This window comes from Conger conger, chromosome 18, assembly GCF_963514075.1.
Source record: "Conger conger chromosome 18, fConCon1.1, whole genome shotgun sequence".
Lineage (NCBI taxonomy): Eukaryota > Metazoa > Chordata > Actinopteri > Anguilliformes > Congridae > Conger > Conger conger.
Window position 1 is genome coordinate 31245732 of NC_083777.1, and position 16355 is coordinate 31262086.

Here is a 16355-nt window from a genome sequence, read left to right on the forward strand (position 1 = left end):
CTGTTTGCGCTTAATGCAGTGGGTCCAGTACAGACTGCGGGTTCAATACGGGCTAAAAGTTCAGCAGAGGTCACACAGATCTTGCACATCTGCATTTAGTGCTTAGAATCATTTTGTCTTTTATAGTTTCACTTGGGGAATGTGCACTGATTGTCTGTAAACCAGAGAGCGCTAGTCATTGCATTGCACTTTACTGAAATGTTTGTTTTTTGTTGTACAGTGGTTGACAAGCCTCGTAGTGCCTGAACGATATATCTGTGTGACAACGCAAGAACAACCGTTGCACGTTAATCACGGACTTTGGGCAGAGCTGTTAACACGGCTCTCGATCCAAAGAGCATCTGGAATGTTAAGCCGATCTTCTGTGATGAGCAGCAAGGTGGTCCAGCGCAGGACGAGACACAGCAGGTCCTGCTCGCGTACAGCTAAATTAGCCTCAGCAGGCCCTGCTAGCATACAGCCAAATTAGCCTCAGCAGGCCCTGCTAGCATACAGCCAAATTAGCCTCAGCAGGCCCTGCTAGCATACAGCCAAATTAGCCTCAGCAGGCCCTGCTAGCATACAGCCAAATTAGCCTCAGCAGGCCCTGCTAGCATACAGCCAAATTAGCATCAGTAGGCCCTGCTAGCGTACAGCTAAATTACCTTCAGCAGGTCCTGCTAGCATACAGCCAAATTACCCTCAGCAGGCCCTGCTAGCATACAGCCAAATTAGCATCAGCAGGCCCTGCTGGCATACAGCCAAATTAGCATCAGCAGGTCCTGCTAGCATACAGCTAAATTACCATCAGCAGGCCCTGCTAGCATACAGCCAAATTAGCCTCAGCAGGCCCTGCTAGCATACAGCCAAATTAGCATCAGCAGGCTCTGCTAGCATACAGCCAAATTAGCCTCAGCAGGCCCTGCTAACATACAGCCATATTAGTAAGTCTAATAAATACCTCATAAAGTGCTCGGTGAGTGTATACTATACCAGTGCATTGGTCTGTCATTTGTACTTCTGAAATGCTCCTGATGACGGTCCGTTTGACCCAGGATTTGTTCCAATAGTTTTTATATTTCTTTGGTGGGGATGGGGGCAGGAGGGGGGGCAGTGTATCAGGTCTGGTAACTGTATTCAGGGTCTTACTGATTTTGCTGGTGGTTTTTGTAAATAAGATGTCAATAAGGTGTTTGCATGTCACATTACGGGAGTTGGGGGGTAGCGGTGGGGGTGCCGGGGGGGTGGAATGTTCCGGCTCCTTCTTTCTCAGGCCGTCACATTTGGAGGGCCTGGTTCTTTTTGTCCCCCCAAGTGCAGCCCGTGGGGTTGGCACTTTTTGCAGGTGGGGTGGTTGCTGGAAAGTATTTGTTTATAAAACCCACTTGTTTGGGCACAATACTTGAACTAACTTCTATTCAGGGAACAGTGTGAATCCGTGCAAAGCCTTTTCCCAAAGTCCTTTTGAAGCGGAGGGCCCATTGAGGCGGGGGAGAGGGGATTAGCTCTCCCTGCGGCCCGCGTTTCCGCGGGCCCTGATTAGCTCGCCGCTCATTGTTAAATCGAGCAAAGGAAGGCGCTGGGGGACTGAAAGCATCCACAGGAATCCTCAGCAGAAGCAGCACCGAGTTTCCCAACAAACCCTTTTCTCTGTCCCTCCCTCGCCCAAGTAGGCGGTGTGAAAAAGGAGATTAGCATACACAATTAGAGAGGGGGGGGGGAGACTGGGGTCTGCCCCTCTCTCACTCACTCACACCCCCCCCCCACACCCCCACCCCCCCAGGCAAAGTTAATTAAACCAGTATTAAACAGTAAAGAGAGCTCAGAGATTGCTTTGAGGATTAGCACCAGAGCGGAGAATGGAGGCATTTGTCGAGGCGAAATTGAGAAAGGCAGAAGGACAGGAAGACTGTGATTAAAGGCCTTTGCTCTTGTTGTTATTTTGCCCCAGGGTTATCCGATACTGAAGTGAACACTGCGGAGAGAGTGCCGAGTCGAGCGAGCCTCAGCACAGCCCAACTGCCCCAGACCCAGCCCAACTGCCCCAGACCCGGCCCAACTGCCCCACACCCGGCCCAACTGCCCCACACCCAGCCTGACTGCCCCAGCCTGCCTGCCCCATACCCAGCCCAACTGCCCCACACCCAGCCTGACTGCCCCAGCCTGCCTGCCCCATACCCAGCCCAACTGCCCCACACCCAGCCTGACTGCCCCACACCCAGCCCAACTGCCCCACACCCAACTGAAGCAGCCAAGCACGACACACTCAGAACATCATACCCACACATTCAAAACATACTCAGAACATCATACCCACACATTCAAAACATACTCAGAACATCATACCCCATACATTCAAAACACACTCAGAACATCATCCCCCACACATTCACAACACACCCAGAACATCATACCCTCACATTCACAACACACACAGAACATCATACCCTAACATTCACAACACACACAGAACATCATACCACACATTCACAACACACACAGAACATCATACCCTCACATTCAAAACATACCCAGAACATCATACCCTCACATTCACAACACACACAGAACATCATACCCACACATTCAAAACACACACAGAACATCATACCCTCACATTCACAACACACACACAACATCATACCCTCACATTCACAACACACCCAGAACATCATACCCTCACATTCACAACACACACAGAACATCATACCACACATTCACAACATACTCAGAACATCATACCCACACATTCACAACACACCCAGAACATCATACCCTCACATTCACAACACACACAGAACATCATACCCTAACATTCACAACACACACAGAACATCATACCACACATTCACAACACACACAGAACATCATACCCTCACATTCAAAACATACCCAGAACATCATACCCTCACATTCACAACACACACAGAACATCATACCCACACATTCAAAACACACACAGAACATCATACCCTCACATTCACAACACACACACAACATCATACCCTCACATTCACAACACACCTGGAACATCATACCCACACATTCACAACACACACAGAACATCATACCACACATTCACAACACACTCAGAACATCATACCCACACATTCACAACACACACAGAACATCATACACACTCAGAGCATCATACACATTTCATTTGTGTCCGAAAAATTACATTAAATTATGGGACTACTCAAAGTCATAACCTTTGTTATTTACAAAGGCTTTATTTACCTCGAAATATGTGGTTTTATGCATCGAGCCAAAAGAGTTACAATTCAAAAGTAGCTTCCAATATTGTTTTCATTAATATTCTCTGGTTATGTTTCCTTTTTTGCCATCAGGATGATTTCTTCTGTATGCTGAAATAATCATAAAAAACCAATAATTCGTGGCTTTTTAAGTATGTCTTTACTGATAAAGGTTTGATACCAACAAACTCAAGAGACACACAAACCAAAAAACAAACGAAAAAACAAACAAAAAAAACATAATAAAAAGCAAATTAACCAGGAATAAATGTGCAATAAATTAACAATTTACAAAGTGCTCAATATATGTACAATTAAATACGCCAGTGGGGCTTGGCCAAAATGGAGTGTTTGCGCATAACTGTGGTTCAGCCTTTTACAGTATGCAGCAGTAAACATATACGCTAATACAAAATGGAGCCTCGCCATAGCCCCCTGAAGGCATTTTACCAAATAAGAGCACAAACCATTTTATGAAAATAAGAGCGCGATTCATTTCTACTGAGGAAATGAGGGGGTAAATATTTTAAATACGTGGCCCGTTTTGGGGACGTTTTCCTTGGTTCCTGGGGAAAGCCTGTGTGTACCTGGCTGTGCTGGTCCTGTGCACACACACTTCAGAGGCCGACGGTGTGGAAATTGTACATTGTTGCGTTGTTTAGAGTTGTATTATGTGGAGCATTAGTGGAAATGTGGATCCAGCCCCTTCTCTCCAGATGCAGCTCAGTGAGGGACTCTGCGGAGCCGGTTCACACTTTCACAAGCTGTACACGTCCCACAATCTGTTTCACTTCTCCTAATAAAAATGTCAAGGTACAAATCACAATCCCGTCGCCGAGGGTAGCTTTGCTGCAGCACTGATAGGAATCATAATATAGATACAGTATTGGGGGATTGGTATGTGTGTATTTTTGAAGAGCCAGTACCAACTCGTAAAATCAAATATGTCTTCAACTTTTTGGCCCAAAATAGTTTTTCAATGCATCTCACAAGCAAATTAAGTCCCTTCACAAATACATCTTCAAAAAAAATTACAAAAATATATTTATGCATATACGTAGTGTCAGTCCTATACAGTTCTAATGTGTTTATTAAACTCTTCTTATGTTCTATCATGTAGGGCCAATAAAACCCTATTGTCCTTATTTACATTCTCCATCCCAGCGACTCGTTTGTGTGTGTGTGTGTGTGTGTGTGTGTGTGTGGGTGTGTGTGGCACACCCAGTAGCCCTCCTTCCTCTGTCTGTGAAGCGTGTGTGTGTGTGTGTGTGTGTGTGTGTGTGTGTGTGTGGCACACCCAGTAGTCCTCCTTCCTCTATCTATGGAGTGTGTGTGTGTGAGTGTGCGTGTGTGTGTCTGTGGCTCCCAGTAGCCCTCCTTCCTCAGTCTGTGAAGCTTGTGTGTGTGTGTGTGTGTGTGTGGCACACCCAGTAGTCCTCCTTCCTCTATCTATGGAGTGTGTGTGTGTGTGTGGGGAGAGGTAAACATTAGAGGTGGTGGGGTGATGGAAAGGGGGTGGGGGGTACCTTTGGGTGGATGTCTCAAATTACTCAATTTACTGCAATATATTGTAAATAATGAAAATATGAATGATAAATAGGTTTCCCAGCTATGTATTTTATATATTGCAACATCTGAAAGTAGCTATAATTTGTATATGAATCTTTATTATATTTAGTTTCAATATATGCCATTTCCATGAGTGGGGGGGGGGGTGTTTGACGGTGGGGGGTTGTGGGTCGGATGAGGGTGGGGTGCGTTGGGGTGCTGTGAGGGGTGTGGCCCCCCTCCCTCAGTGTTCCGCCCCCCTCCCTCAGTGTCCCCCCTTCCTCTGTGACCCCCCTCCCTCAGTGTTTCCGGCGCTGTGACCCCCCTCCCTCAGTGTTTCCGGCGCAGTGTCCCCCCTCCCTCAGTGTGTCCGCCCCCCTCCCTCAGTGTCCCCCCTCCCTCAGTGTTTCCGGCGCAGGCTGAGGCCCCTGCGGCGGCCCCCGCGGCCCTGGCGCTTCACGCAGTAGTACTTGGTGACGGTCTTGCGGCACTGCTCGCACTTGACGGCGCAGCACCAGTGGAACTTGCAGTTGCAGCTGGACAGGGTGTCGGCGCGGCGCTCCTCCACGGCCAGGCCGCAGTCCCCGCAGAGCCGCCTGCAGCTGCGCCTCTCCCCGCGGCCCAGGCCCTTCCCCCGCCGCACGCACTCCCGGCCCTCCGTGCCCGCCAGGCCCAGCGTCTTGTTCTCCAGGCAGTAGTTGGGCGAGTCCTCCAGGTGCACCAGCTCCTTGCGGGAGATGGAGCTGAAGGTGTCGGCGATGGCCCCCCGGCTGGCCGCGCTGTTCCCCGCCCCGCGCAGCACGTCCACCTGCAGCGCCCGCTCGTACTTCTCCTTCAGGTAGTTCCCCACCTCCCGGAACTCGGGCAGCTGCAGCCAGCAGGTCTGCGTGGTGCAGCTGCCCGACACCCCGTGGCACTTACATGTGCGCTGCATCGTGCCCTTCACCGCCTGCGTGGAGCAGAGAGCACACTGCATTATCCAGTGTTCACTGGAACAGAGAGCACACTGCATCACCCAGCTCTCACTGGAACAGAGATATCACACTGCATTATCCAGCTCTCACTGGAACAGATATATCATATCACACTGCATAATCCAGCTCTCACTGGAACAAAGATATCACACTGCATTATCCAGCTCTCACTGGAACAGAGATATCACACAGTATCATCCAGCTCTCACTGGACCAGAGATATCATATCACACTGCATAATCCAGCTCTCACTGGAACAGAGACCACACTGCATTATCCAGTGTTCACTGGAACAGAGAGCACACTGCATCACCCAGCTCTCACTGGAACAGAGAGCACACTGCATTATCCAGATCTCACTGGAACAGAGATATCATATCACACTGCATAATCCAGCTCTCACTGGAACAGAGACCACACTGCATTATCCAGTGTTCACTGGAACACAGACCACACTGCATCATCCAGCTCTCACTAGAACATAGATATCACATCACACTGCATAATCCAGCTTTCACTGGAAGAGAGATATCACACTGTATCATCCAGCTCTCACTGGAAGAGAGATATCATATCACACTGTATCATCCAGCTCTCACTGGAACAGAGATATCACACTGCATCACCCAGCTCTCACTGGAACAGATGGTTAGATTCCATTATCCTCCTTACTGTATTGTCTTCTTAATTGAGACAGAGAGATCAGATTCTACAGAACTCTTCTCTATCAATTCACCAAGCATCATATCCGCCCTCATATCTAAGTTGGAACGAATCAATTTATTAAAAATTATCTTAAGCCTAACAAAAGACACACACAGACACACTGACACACACATACACACTGACACACACAGACACACAGACACACACAGACACACTGACACACACATACACACTGACACACACAGACACACTGACACACAGACACACAGTCACACTGACACACACAGACACACGTAAATCATGTATGGCAGGAGAATTCATACAAGCAGGAAGTTTCTTCATTTGCACAATTTTTCGTCCTCCGATAATAAGAGTTTTCAAAGGTCTGTTGACGGACGAGCTGCATGTATGTCCCATCGTTCCTCTCCATGAAGAGGATGAATGCGCTGAAAGGACGGAGGACAGAACTGGGGTTCAGGCCGAGGCCGAGGCCTGTCCCCAGCCCCCCCCCTCGTTTCCTGACTCCGTCCAAAACAAACAGCTGTCATTTGAAAGGGGAACACTTCTTTTCTGTGATTGTGAGGTGGTATGACAGTTTCACGTGGAGATTAATTGTTCCGCCCAGAGGAAAGGAGTATTTGTTTAGCGTGGCCCATAGTCAGTATATCTATCTCTCCTCTGCAGGGCCGGGCAGAAAGGAAGTTAAAAAGGGGTTTCTGCGGCCGTATTTTCCTTCTGTCACAATGGTGCTCCAGGTGGGGTGAGAGGCCTGGCAGCCCAGACAAAGAGCCCTTCAGCCATATGGTCACCAACCCCACCGTTTCTCAAGTGCAACAAAGACCAACATAAATGTAAGATCCTTATTGCAAGAATAAAACTAAACACTTTTTAAAAAACCCACAGAATGCCAAACCTTTGCCGATGCGCGGCTCCCCAGGTCTGCCAATTAAGCCCGCACCGCTGGTCCCGAGAGTCTTGAGTTGAGATCGTGTCATGAAAGACATTCAGAGGCAGTTAATAGGCTCTTCTGGTACAGTGCACACGCTGTTGTGTGACCGAGTGCCACCTTCCTTATCAGGCCCTGAATGGGCCTCTTGGGTGGTACGCTGCTGCACGGAGTCTGGGGGGAAACGATGATAAAAGGCACGTTGCTTTCAACGTGCTGTTGGTGGCCCGTTGGCTGGAGATGGGTAATATCAGGGCCCACCTTCAACCATCCCTTCCTGAGAGACGGGGCTTTTCTCTGTGAAAACACAGACCTGAACGGCTGTTGAACACGGACCTGAACGGCTGTTGAACACGGACCTGAACGGCTGTTGAACACGGACCTGAACGGCTGCTAAACACGGACCTAAACGGCTGCTAAACACGGACCTAAACGGCTGTTAAACACGGACCTAAACGGCTGTTAAACACGGACCTGAACGGCTGTTAAACACGGACCTGAACGGCTGTTGAACACGGACCTGAAGGGCTGTTAAACACAGACCTGAACGGCTGTTATGGCGCGTTCCATTTACCTCGGAAGTCGGAAGTCGGAGCTGGGAATGACGTCACACCCGAGTTGACCGCATTCCAGTAAACAACTCGGATAACCAAGATGGACGCCTCCAGTGCTATTGTTGCTATCGTTGTAGCCATTGTTAGCAATACCAGATGAAAACACCACATTACATGGTATTCTATACATACAAACACCGTAGTAACATGTCCACAGATAGACGTTGGACAGTACTACGTATACCACTTATTTAATTACACAAAAACAAAACAGAAGTGCTAAATAATACATTACGAGAGATTTTATTAACCGTTGACGCACGGAGCAGCCATCTTGGATTTCTAACTCGGGGTTACTCGGTCCTTCCGACTTTCCCAGTCGGAAATCCCACCTCAGGGGGCGTTCCTGTTGAAATGTCCGACTGGGAACTCGGAAATTCCGACTTCCCAGTACAAATGGAACGCACCATGAAACACGGACCTGAACGGCTGTTAAACATGGTCCTGAACGGCTGTTAAACACGGACCTGAACGGCTGTTAAACACGGACCTGAACAGCTGCTAAACACGGACCTACCTGTGACCTACCCAGGCAAAACCTGTGAAGACCTGTACAAACACAGACTTGCCAATGCGCTAACGTTGCACTAACGTTGCACTAACGTTAGCCAAGAGTTTGAAAGGGTAGTGCGCAGTGAGCAAAAATGGCAGCCAACGATGATGATGTCGAGAACAAAAGTTATAATGCACTTTAATCAATTGTTCTTACCTTTTTTTTTTTTTTTCAGGTAAGCAGCTAATCAACTAGTGAGGATCGTTAGACTGAGTCGAGCCTTTCGCAAAGAATGCTCGAGAAATCAGAAGCCTCCTTGCTACTGGCTCCGAGCTCCCTGAAGGAACATTCAATGGATTGGAACGTCCTAAAAGATGGCAGACCTCATTTTGATTTCCCAGTCAGGTGGGACACAAGGAGACAAGGAAGGATAACATCTAAGTGCTTCGATATGAGGCAGACAGGTGTCCCAGCGTACCTTGCGCCCCGCCTCGTTGTTGTGCAGGTTCATGGCGGCCCGTGCGTCCTGGCCCGTCTCCAAGGCGTCGACGAACTGCTTGGAAATGGCCTCCCCGAATCCAACGTTATCGCTGCAGCCGCCCCAGAGCCAGCCCTGGCCCCCTGCAGGACAGCACGGGTATTGCACCGTTACGCGCACGCTATAAAAGTCTCCACATGAACCCGACAGAGACGTCGTGGCAGGACCTGAAATAAGCGGCTCATTTGTCTGAATTAAAGCAGTTTGGCAGAGAAAGGCAGCCTCCACAACAACGTGAGAGACGGATATCAAATTATGGGAAGCATTTCGTTGCAATTATTTATGTTGAAGGTCATGAAACTAACGGTTAAGTTTAATGTGGCAATTCTTTTTTCACACGGTCGTCTGATAAACTGCTTCATTGTTAAATGTTTAATTAAAACACTTTTCTCATTGTACCATGCTCTGTGTGATGATCACAAAATAATTTCATTCGCAAAGTTTTCAAATGCAGATAAAACTGTATTTTGCCAGTAAGTTCTAAGAGGTTCCCAATCATCGTACTGTGGAGTCCAGCAGTTTCACGGCACAGATAACAGCGCCCTGAATCCTCCATCGGCATGCTGTAACACCACCTGATAACCTGTGTCCCGCCCCAATGCCTCCATAACAGCCATAACACAAAGCAACATCAGCCCAACTCTGACCCTCTCCCATGATATGGGGCAATATTATCCCATTTTAACAGTACAGTACTTTCCCAACTGCAACACAATCAGATAACAGTGCTCTATTGCCCCATCACAATACAGTCAGATAACACTGGGCAATATAACATCTCAGTACCAGAACTATTGCCCTGCTATATTATGCAATTTGGCTGTATGTTATACGCATAGAAGTAGAATATGCTGATATCAGTCTGCTTTTGTCAAAGGTCACCTGCACAAGATTCCTAAGGAAACTACCTATAGAACAAGCTTTGTGGCCGTATTGAACATTTATCAAACAGATTTGATGAAATGTTCTATCTGAGGTGTGCCTACCACATCAACAGTTAATACTAAACTTCAAATAGATATACGCGTTAAACAGTCACAGTGAGATTGAGTACTTCATCAAAGAATGGCCCCATTTTAACCTTTCACCCGTGACTCACAATGTAATGTAAGGGTTTGCTTTTCAGAGGATTCCACATTAAGCTAAGACGCTGTACGAGTATGGAAAAATGCTAACATTTTGTAAAGCACAGATAAAGTTGCTGAGACATTTAAATTATAAATCTCAGGTAAACAAGCTAAAAAGTGTGTGTGTGTGTGTGTGTGTGTGTGTCTGCCTGTCTGTAAAGGTGGGGTACTTAGAATGGAATATGAGAGATGTTTGTTTTTGGTTTTCGCAATTTGTATCTTCTGAATGACTTTTCCTTTACTTTAGACTTTTAGACCTGTAGATTAAGAAACAATACTGTATACTATAGTGTTTCACCAAGACCATATGTGTGTGCATGTGCGTGTGTGCATGTGCGTGTGTGTATGTGTGTGTGTGCATGTGCGTGTGTGTGTGTGTGTGTGTGTGTGCGTGTGTGCATGTGCATGTGTGTATGTGCGTGTGTGCATGTGCGTGTGTGTATGTGTGTGTGTGCATGTGCGTGTGTGCGTGTGTGCGTGTGTGTGTGCATGTGCGTGTGTGTATGTGCGTGTGTGCATGTGCGTGTGTGTATGTGTGTGTGTGCATGTGCGTGTGTGTCCATATGTTTGTGTGTGTGTGCGTGTGTGCGTATCTTATTATATTATCAAGCTAAGTACACTTTCACCCTATGGCACTCTCTGACGTGCTGCACACAGACGGGCTGCTGGTTTGATTCAGGGTTCAGGTTATGTGAGCCCGTGCCTCTCTCGCTCAGGGTTAGGCTACAGGTAGGGGTCAGAGGTCAGCGTTGCTCACCCAGCTGTCCGTTGCGCGTGTCGTCACAGCCGCAGTTGTCGAAGTCTCCCAGGCTGCAGTTCCGCGTCAGCGTGTACATCACCCCGGCCGAGCTGATGGCGTGCACGAACGCTGTCTCCCTATTGGCTGCGGAGAGGAAGCCCGTGTGAGGGAACAGCCAATCAGTACTCAGGGGAGGGCCGAACGCCATGCGTCTGATTCACCGAGCTCTTTACCATGTGCGGAAACATTCAGCACCAGACCTGGGTCAAATGCGAAATTGTTTTGGATTGTTTTGGATGCGTTTCTGTGCTCGACTGATCTTGCCTGGTGCAATTGAGCCAACCAAGAGGACCAGAAGGCAGGGTTTGCACTATTTGAGAGTATTTCATAGGTTCCATTACACCAGACAGGCTCAGTGAAACGTAGAAAAGTATTTGAATCCAAAACAGTTATGTATTTGACCCAGATCTGTGTTGCACGACCGTAGCTCATGATTCACCCAGCCTGACGCTGCACACAGTGATGCTGATCAGGGTTAATCAGAAACGCACAGATCACTGATTGGTGCAGGTAGGCATTGGGTTGCATTTGGGGGTGGGACCAGATCACTGATTGGTGCAGGTAGGCATTGTGTTGCATTTGGGGGTGGGACCAGATCACTGATTGGTGCAGGTAGGCATTGGGTTGCATTTAGGGGTGGGACCAGATCACTGATTGGTGCAGCTTGGTGCTGCGTTGCCTTTGGGGGCGGGACCAGCAAATTGATCACATTGACATAAAGGTATAGAAAGTGCCGAAAAAGATACAAATGCTGGTTGCTGGGGCGATACCCTATAGGTACATAACAGTGTACCCCTACCAGTAGTATATCATTAATGTGTACTCAAAGTGAGGAAAGAGAATATTACTGTACTTTCAGGGTACATTTGGGAAATTTGTACCTCCACTGTCACTTTGTTTCTGAGAGCATAGAGGGGCATGTAGCCCAGTGGTTAAGGTACATGACTGCGACCCGGAAGGTTGGTGGTTCAAGACCCGTGATAAGATCAACCCTCTTAACCCCGCATTGCTCCAGGGGGGATTGTCCCCTGCGTGGTCTAATCAACTGTAATTGATTGGATTATTTGATGGATCATTTTGGATAAAAGCATCAGGTAAATAACATTTGTGATCATTATTGCAGCGTCTCCTACCGCTCCGGAGGCCGCTGTGGGTGGACAGCTGGAGCGCTCTCTCCGGACAGTTCCAGCGTTCCCAGGCAAACTGGTGCTTACATTCCTCGATCCCACTCTGGGCTCCGGCTGCCACACTGCTGGAGTAGATCAGATAGGCCTGCCAATCCGAGGGAAGAACACACCCACCCGTCAGCAAAGCACACAACCACCTGTCTGTCTGTCCATCTATCTGTCTATCTATCTATCTATCTATCTATCTATCCATAGCTCTATCCATCTATCTAGCCTATCCATCTCTCTATCTATCTGTCTATCCATAGCTCTATCCATCTATCTATCTATCTATCTATCCATAGCTCTATCCATCTATCTATCTATCTATCCATCCACATCTCTATCCATCTATCTATCTATCTATCTATCTATCGATCCATAGCTCTATCCATCTATCTATCTATCCATATCTCTATCCATCTATCTATCTATCTATCCATATCTCTATCCATCTATCTATCTATCTATCTATCTATCCATATCTCTATCCATCTATCTATCTATCTATCCATCTATCCATAGCTCTATCCATCTATCTATCTATCTATCCATATCTCTATCCATCTATCTATCTATCTATCTATCCATATCTCTATCCATCTATCTAGCCTATCCATCTCTCTGTCCATCTATCTCTCTATCTACCTATCCAAATCTCTACCTATCTATCTATCTATCTATCTATCTATCTATCTATCTATCTATCTATCTATCTAGCCTATCCATCTCTCTATCATTTCTCTCTCTATCTATCTATCTATCTATCTATCCCTGGGCAGATCAGGAGGATAGGGTGTCTGGCAGTCAGAAGGTTGCTGGTTCTATCCCCGCCCTGAGTGTGTTTAAGTGTCCCTGACCAAGGCACCTAACCACCAATTGCTCCTGACGAGCTGGCTGGTACGTGTGTGTGTGTGTGTGTGTGTGTGTGTGTGTGTGTGTGTATGTAAGCAGGGTAATTATAATTGAATATGAGATATGGGTGAAATCGTTTGTTTTTGGTTTTTGTACTTTTGCATCTTCTGAGCAACTTTTGCTTTACTTTAGAATTTTGATTCTGTTGTGTAAGATTGCTTTAAAAGAGGACCACTTTATAAAGTGGTCCTATCCATCTGTCTATTTATAATATACCTAACACATTGTATGTCTTTACTAAACAGTTAAATAATCAGACAAATGCTAAAGACACAGACTTTCCTCTTCTATCTTCTCCATTCTGTATTTGTAAAATTATCAGGTTTTGCAGTCGTCCTTTATTTTATCTGTTGTCTTGATTGGCTGGTTCATGGCGAGCATACTTCAGTAGTTTATTTCTAAAAGTGTGTCTCTTCTTGTGTATCCTAATCCTTTGGTCTGGGACCTTTCTTTCAATTGCAATTCCTCTAAGCATTTTCCAAGCATTCATTCATATCATTGTCTGTTTTTAAATGCTTTATACAGATTAACTTGAATTAAAACGTAATACAGTCATGGTTAAATAAATTATAAAGGCTATACATGGTCTTTTCATCGAATCTTCTCTTACATACTCACACCTGGCAGAAGAAAGATCATTTTTGTAGCTTTACAATAGTGTTTGTCTTTTCAAGTAGCACCATTAAATGAATTATTGCCATCTGAACTGTTTGATTGTTACACAACACTCATTCATTATACGGCACTCCAATTATACAACATACCAATTAAACAGGCGCCGTGGTACGCACTGGGATACATTCAGAATTACCAATGGAACTCTTTCATTGATAAATGTTGGTACACATCATTTACTGACATGAACCACGAGTGTGCGCGGAGAACAAAAACGCAGCCCCAACAAAAGCCGGCGCAGGAAATCGTATTCAACATCGCCAGTCAAAACTTTATTCTCAATCGGAACTTTTTTTTTTTTTGTCCTCTCCCGTCTGTTATGTTTAGCGTCACCTATTGCACTCTGGTTTGGTTTTAACGCGGTTCCCCTTGGGGAGGTGAGACCCCCGGATCACCAGTGATACAAACTAATATGTCTCAAGTGCCTCGGAGAGGGTGAACCTCAGTCGGTCTCACAGTCGTCTGGCTCGCTAATGATGACCACCCACGAGACCGCTGCCTCCACTCAGCGCTCCCACGCGCACAACTATGGCCAGACGTCCGGCACTCAACGTGTAAAATGTCGATGCCGTGTCCAGCGCGCGACAATCCCCTTTCCCTGAATGTCAAGTACGGGTAAAGTTACTTCATATTGTGCGAACGCGATGGAAACGCAGACGATAATTAGGCCACTTGTAACCGTCTCGTCCTCGGCTTTGAAAGGACCCGGCCCGCGTAATCCTGACAGATTTGCGGCCAAAGCCAGCGGATGTCTCTCCGATGTGAAAGGAACAACACTGACCTCTGAAATGCGATGGAACATTTTCGCAACGTCGCCTTCCCTGCACAAGAAGATCAGGGCAAGTAAGATCAAAAGGAAGTTGTCTTACCTTTGGGCCGGTCATCAGGAAATTATTCACTGACCTGGAAGTGGGAGCAGAGCATTAGCTCAGCGAAGCAACATTTGCTTCATCACGTATCCAAAATGAAAGTTTTGAAAACAGTTCAATAGAGGTAGCAAATCTTTTTTTGTTCTTGAGCTAAAGACCACCCCACATCTACATATGACTGACCCCTTGAGCCAGCACCTAAATCTACTGAGGACATGGTTCTAGTAGAGCCATTAGTCTAATTACATAATTTTATGATTATATCATTATAATTATATGATTTAATTTAATTTAGTAGAGACAGACAGACAGACAGACAGGTAGAGATAGCCTAATGGAGAAAGGTGGTTATAGTTAATTTAAAATATTATAACCATCACCAATAAGGAATAGTTATCATTGGTCCAATCAATTCATACCAAAGATTACGTTTGACCTTTAAATAAGTGAGCTAGGCTACTTACTAAAGTAGGCAACTAGGCTACTTGCAAAGTCTACCAGACCGCACCGGAATGCGGCGCGGGTGATGGAACCGATGACAATGTGATGGAGACTAAATGGACGAATGTGACATATTTCATCATTACAAACGGTTTTAAGATACAAGTGGAAATACAAAGATATTCGTTTAACTGTTTATATATATTAAAAATAAAACATGAGCCTAATGAGACACAGAGGGCGAAACATTATGCAACCTTCCAGGTGATTCGTCAGATGAGGATTATTTATTTATTTATTTAGGCTTTATTTATTTATTTATTTCAATATTTGAAAGTAAAAAAACGAAAGTGCTCATTTGTAGGCTGTACCATAGCACTTCTGACCTTTTAAAATCTTTCCTTGCAAAAAAATACATTTTTCAACTTTGAAATAAAATTACACTCTTTGCAAACAGGGAGAACATTTCAAACGTTATGGCTAATTCATGTACTCAGGTAAACCTGACTATGAACATCACCGAACATGCCTTTACTTTTATAAGACTGTCTAACCGACTCAAAGGCCTACATTTTTACTGATCCATTCAATCTAACCAAACCAATTGTATCGTCATTTCAAGTAAATATATGTCGTTATTCACCAATGCCTCTTTCTCTCTTCTGTATCTTGATCCAATTAATCACTTTCACAGATCTAAAAGTTTAAAAGTTAAAAGCTATTGAACTTACCAACTGCAACAGGACTTCATGTGGGTCGCCAATATAATGATGTAGTAGCAGACCTCCAAATACATAAACATCCTGGATGAGGACGACCAGAACTGTACGCTGAGAAGTTGAGGGGCTCTCGCACAAGGCTATATACCTACATGCAGATTTGGGGAGTGTGAGGGTTTCATGTGGGAGACCGAGGGGGTTCTGAAATGGAGCTGCTCTCATCCCTACCGGAGATTATCCGCTTAATTAAAGATTTTCCCCCTTCCTTGCACTTCCAGCCAATCAGGGGGATCGTACCAAGGAGAGACTGAAATGATCAAAAGGGCACCCCGTGTTCCGCGAGGACAAATAGCAGGGGAAGCGCCCTGTGTGTGTGTGTGTGTGTGTGTGTGTGTGTGTGTGTGTGTGTGTGTGTGTGTGTGTGTGTCAGCCGCTGAAGGGAATTCATATGAACTCGAAATAAGGGCGCTGATCTCCCCCAAGACCCGCTTTAAAAGTTCATTTACACAACGGCTTGAAAAGGATTTATACAGTAGGAGCAGATAATGGTGGCAGATTATGGCGCTTTATCAGATGGAACGAGCCTCAGATGTCACGGCAACCAAAGGGGATCAGCATCCGCAGCCTGT

At 46.1% G+C, this 16355-nt stretch overlaps 1 protein-coding gene across 1 annotated transcript; it reads right to left on the bottom strand.

Moving 5' to 3' along the window:
- Positions 1 to 5184: 5184 nt before the first annotated feature.
- wnt8b (wingless-type MMTV integration site family, member 8b) lies at positions 5185 to 15809 on the bottom strand. Its single transcript, XM_061228568.1, has 6 exons — positions 15739 to 15809; positions 14567 to 14600; positions 12075 to 12213; positions 10900 to 11025; positions 8956 to 9098; positions 5185 to 5733 (listed from the first exon to the last, which is right to left on the bottom strand). Exons 1-6 carry the CDS (start codon positions 15807 to 15809, stop codon positions 5185 to 5187), a joined length of 1062 nt encoding a protein of 353 aa, XP_061084552.1.
- Positions 15810 to 16355: the final 546 nt, after the last annotated feature.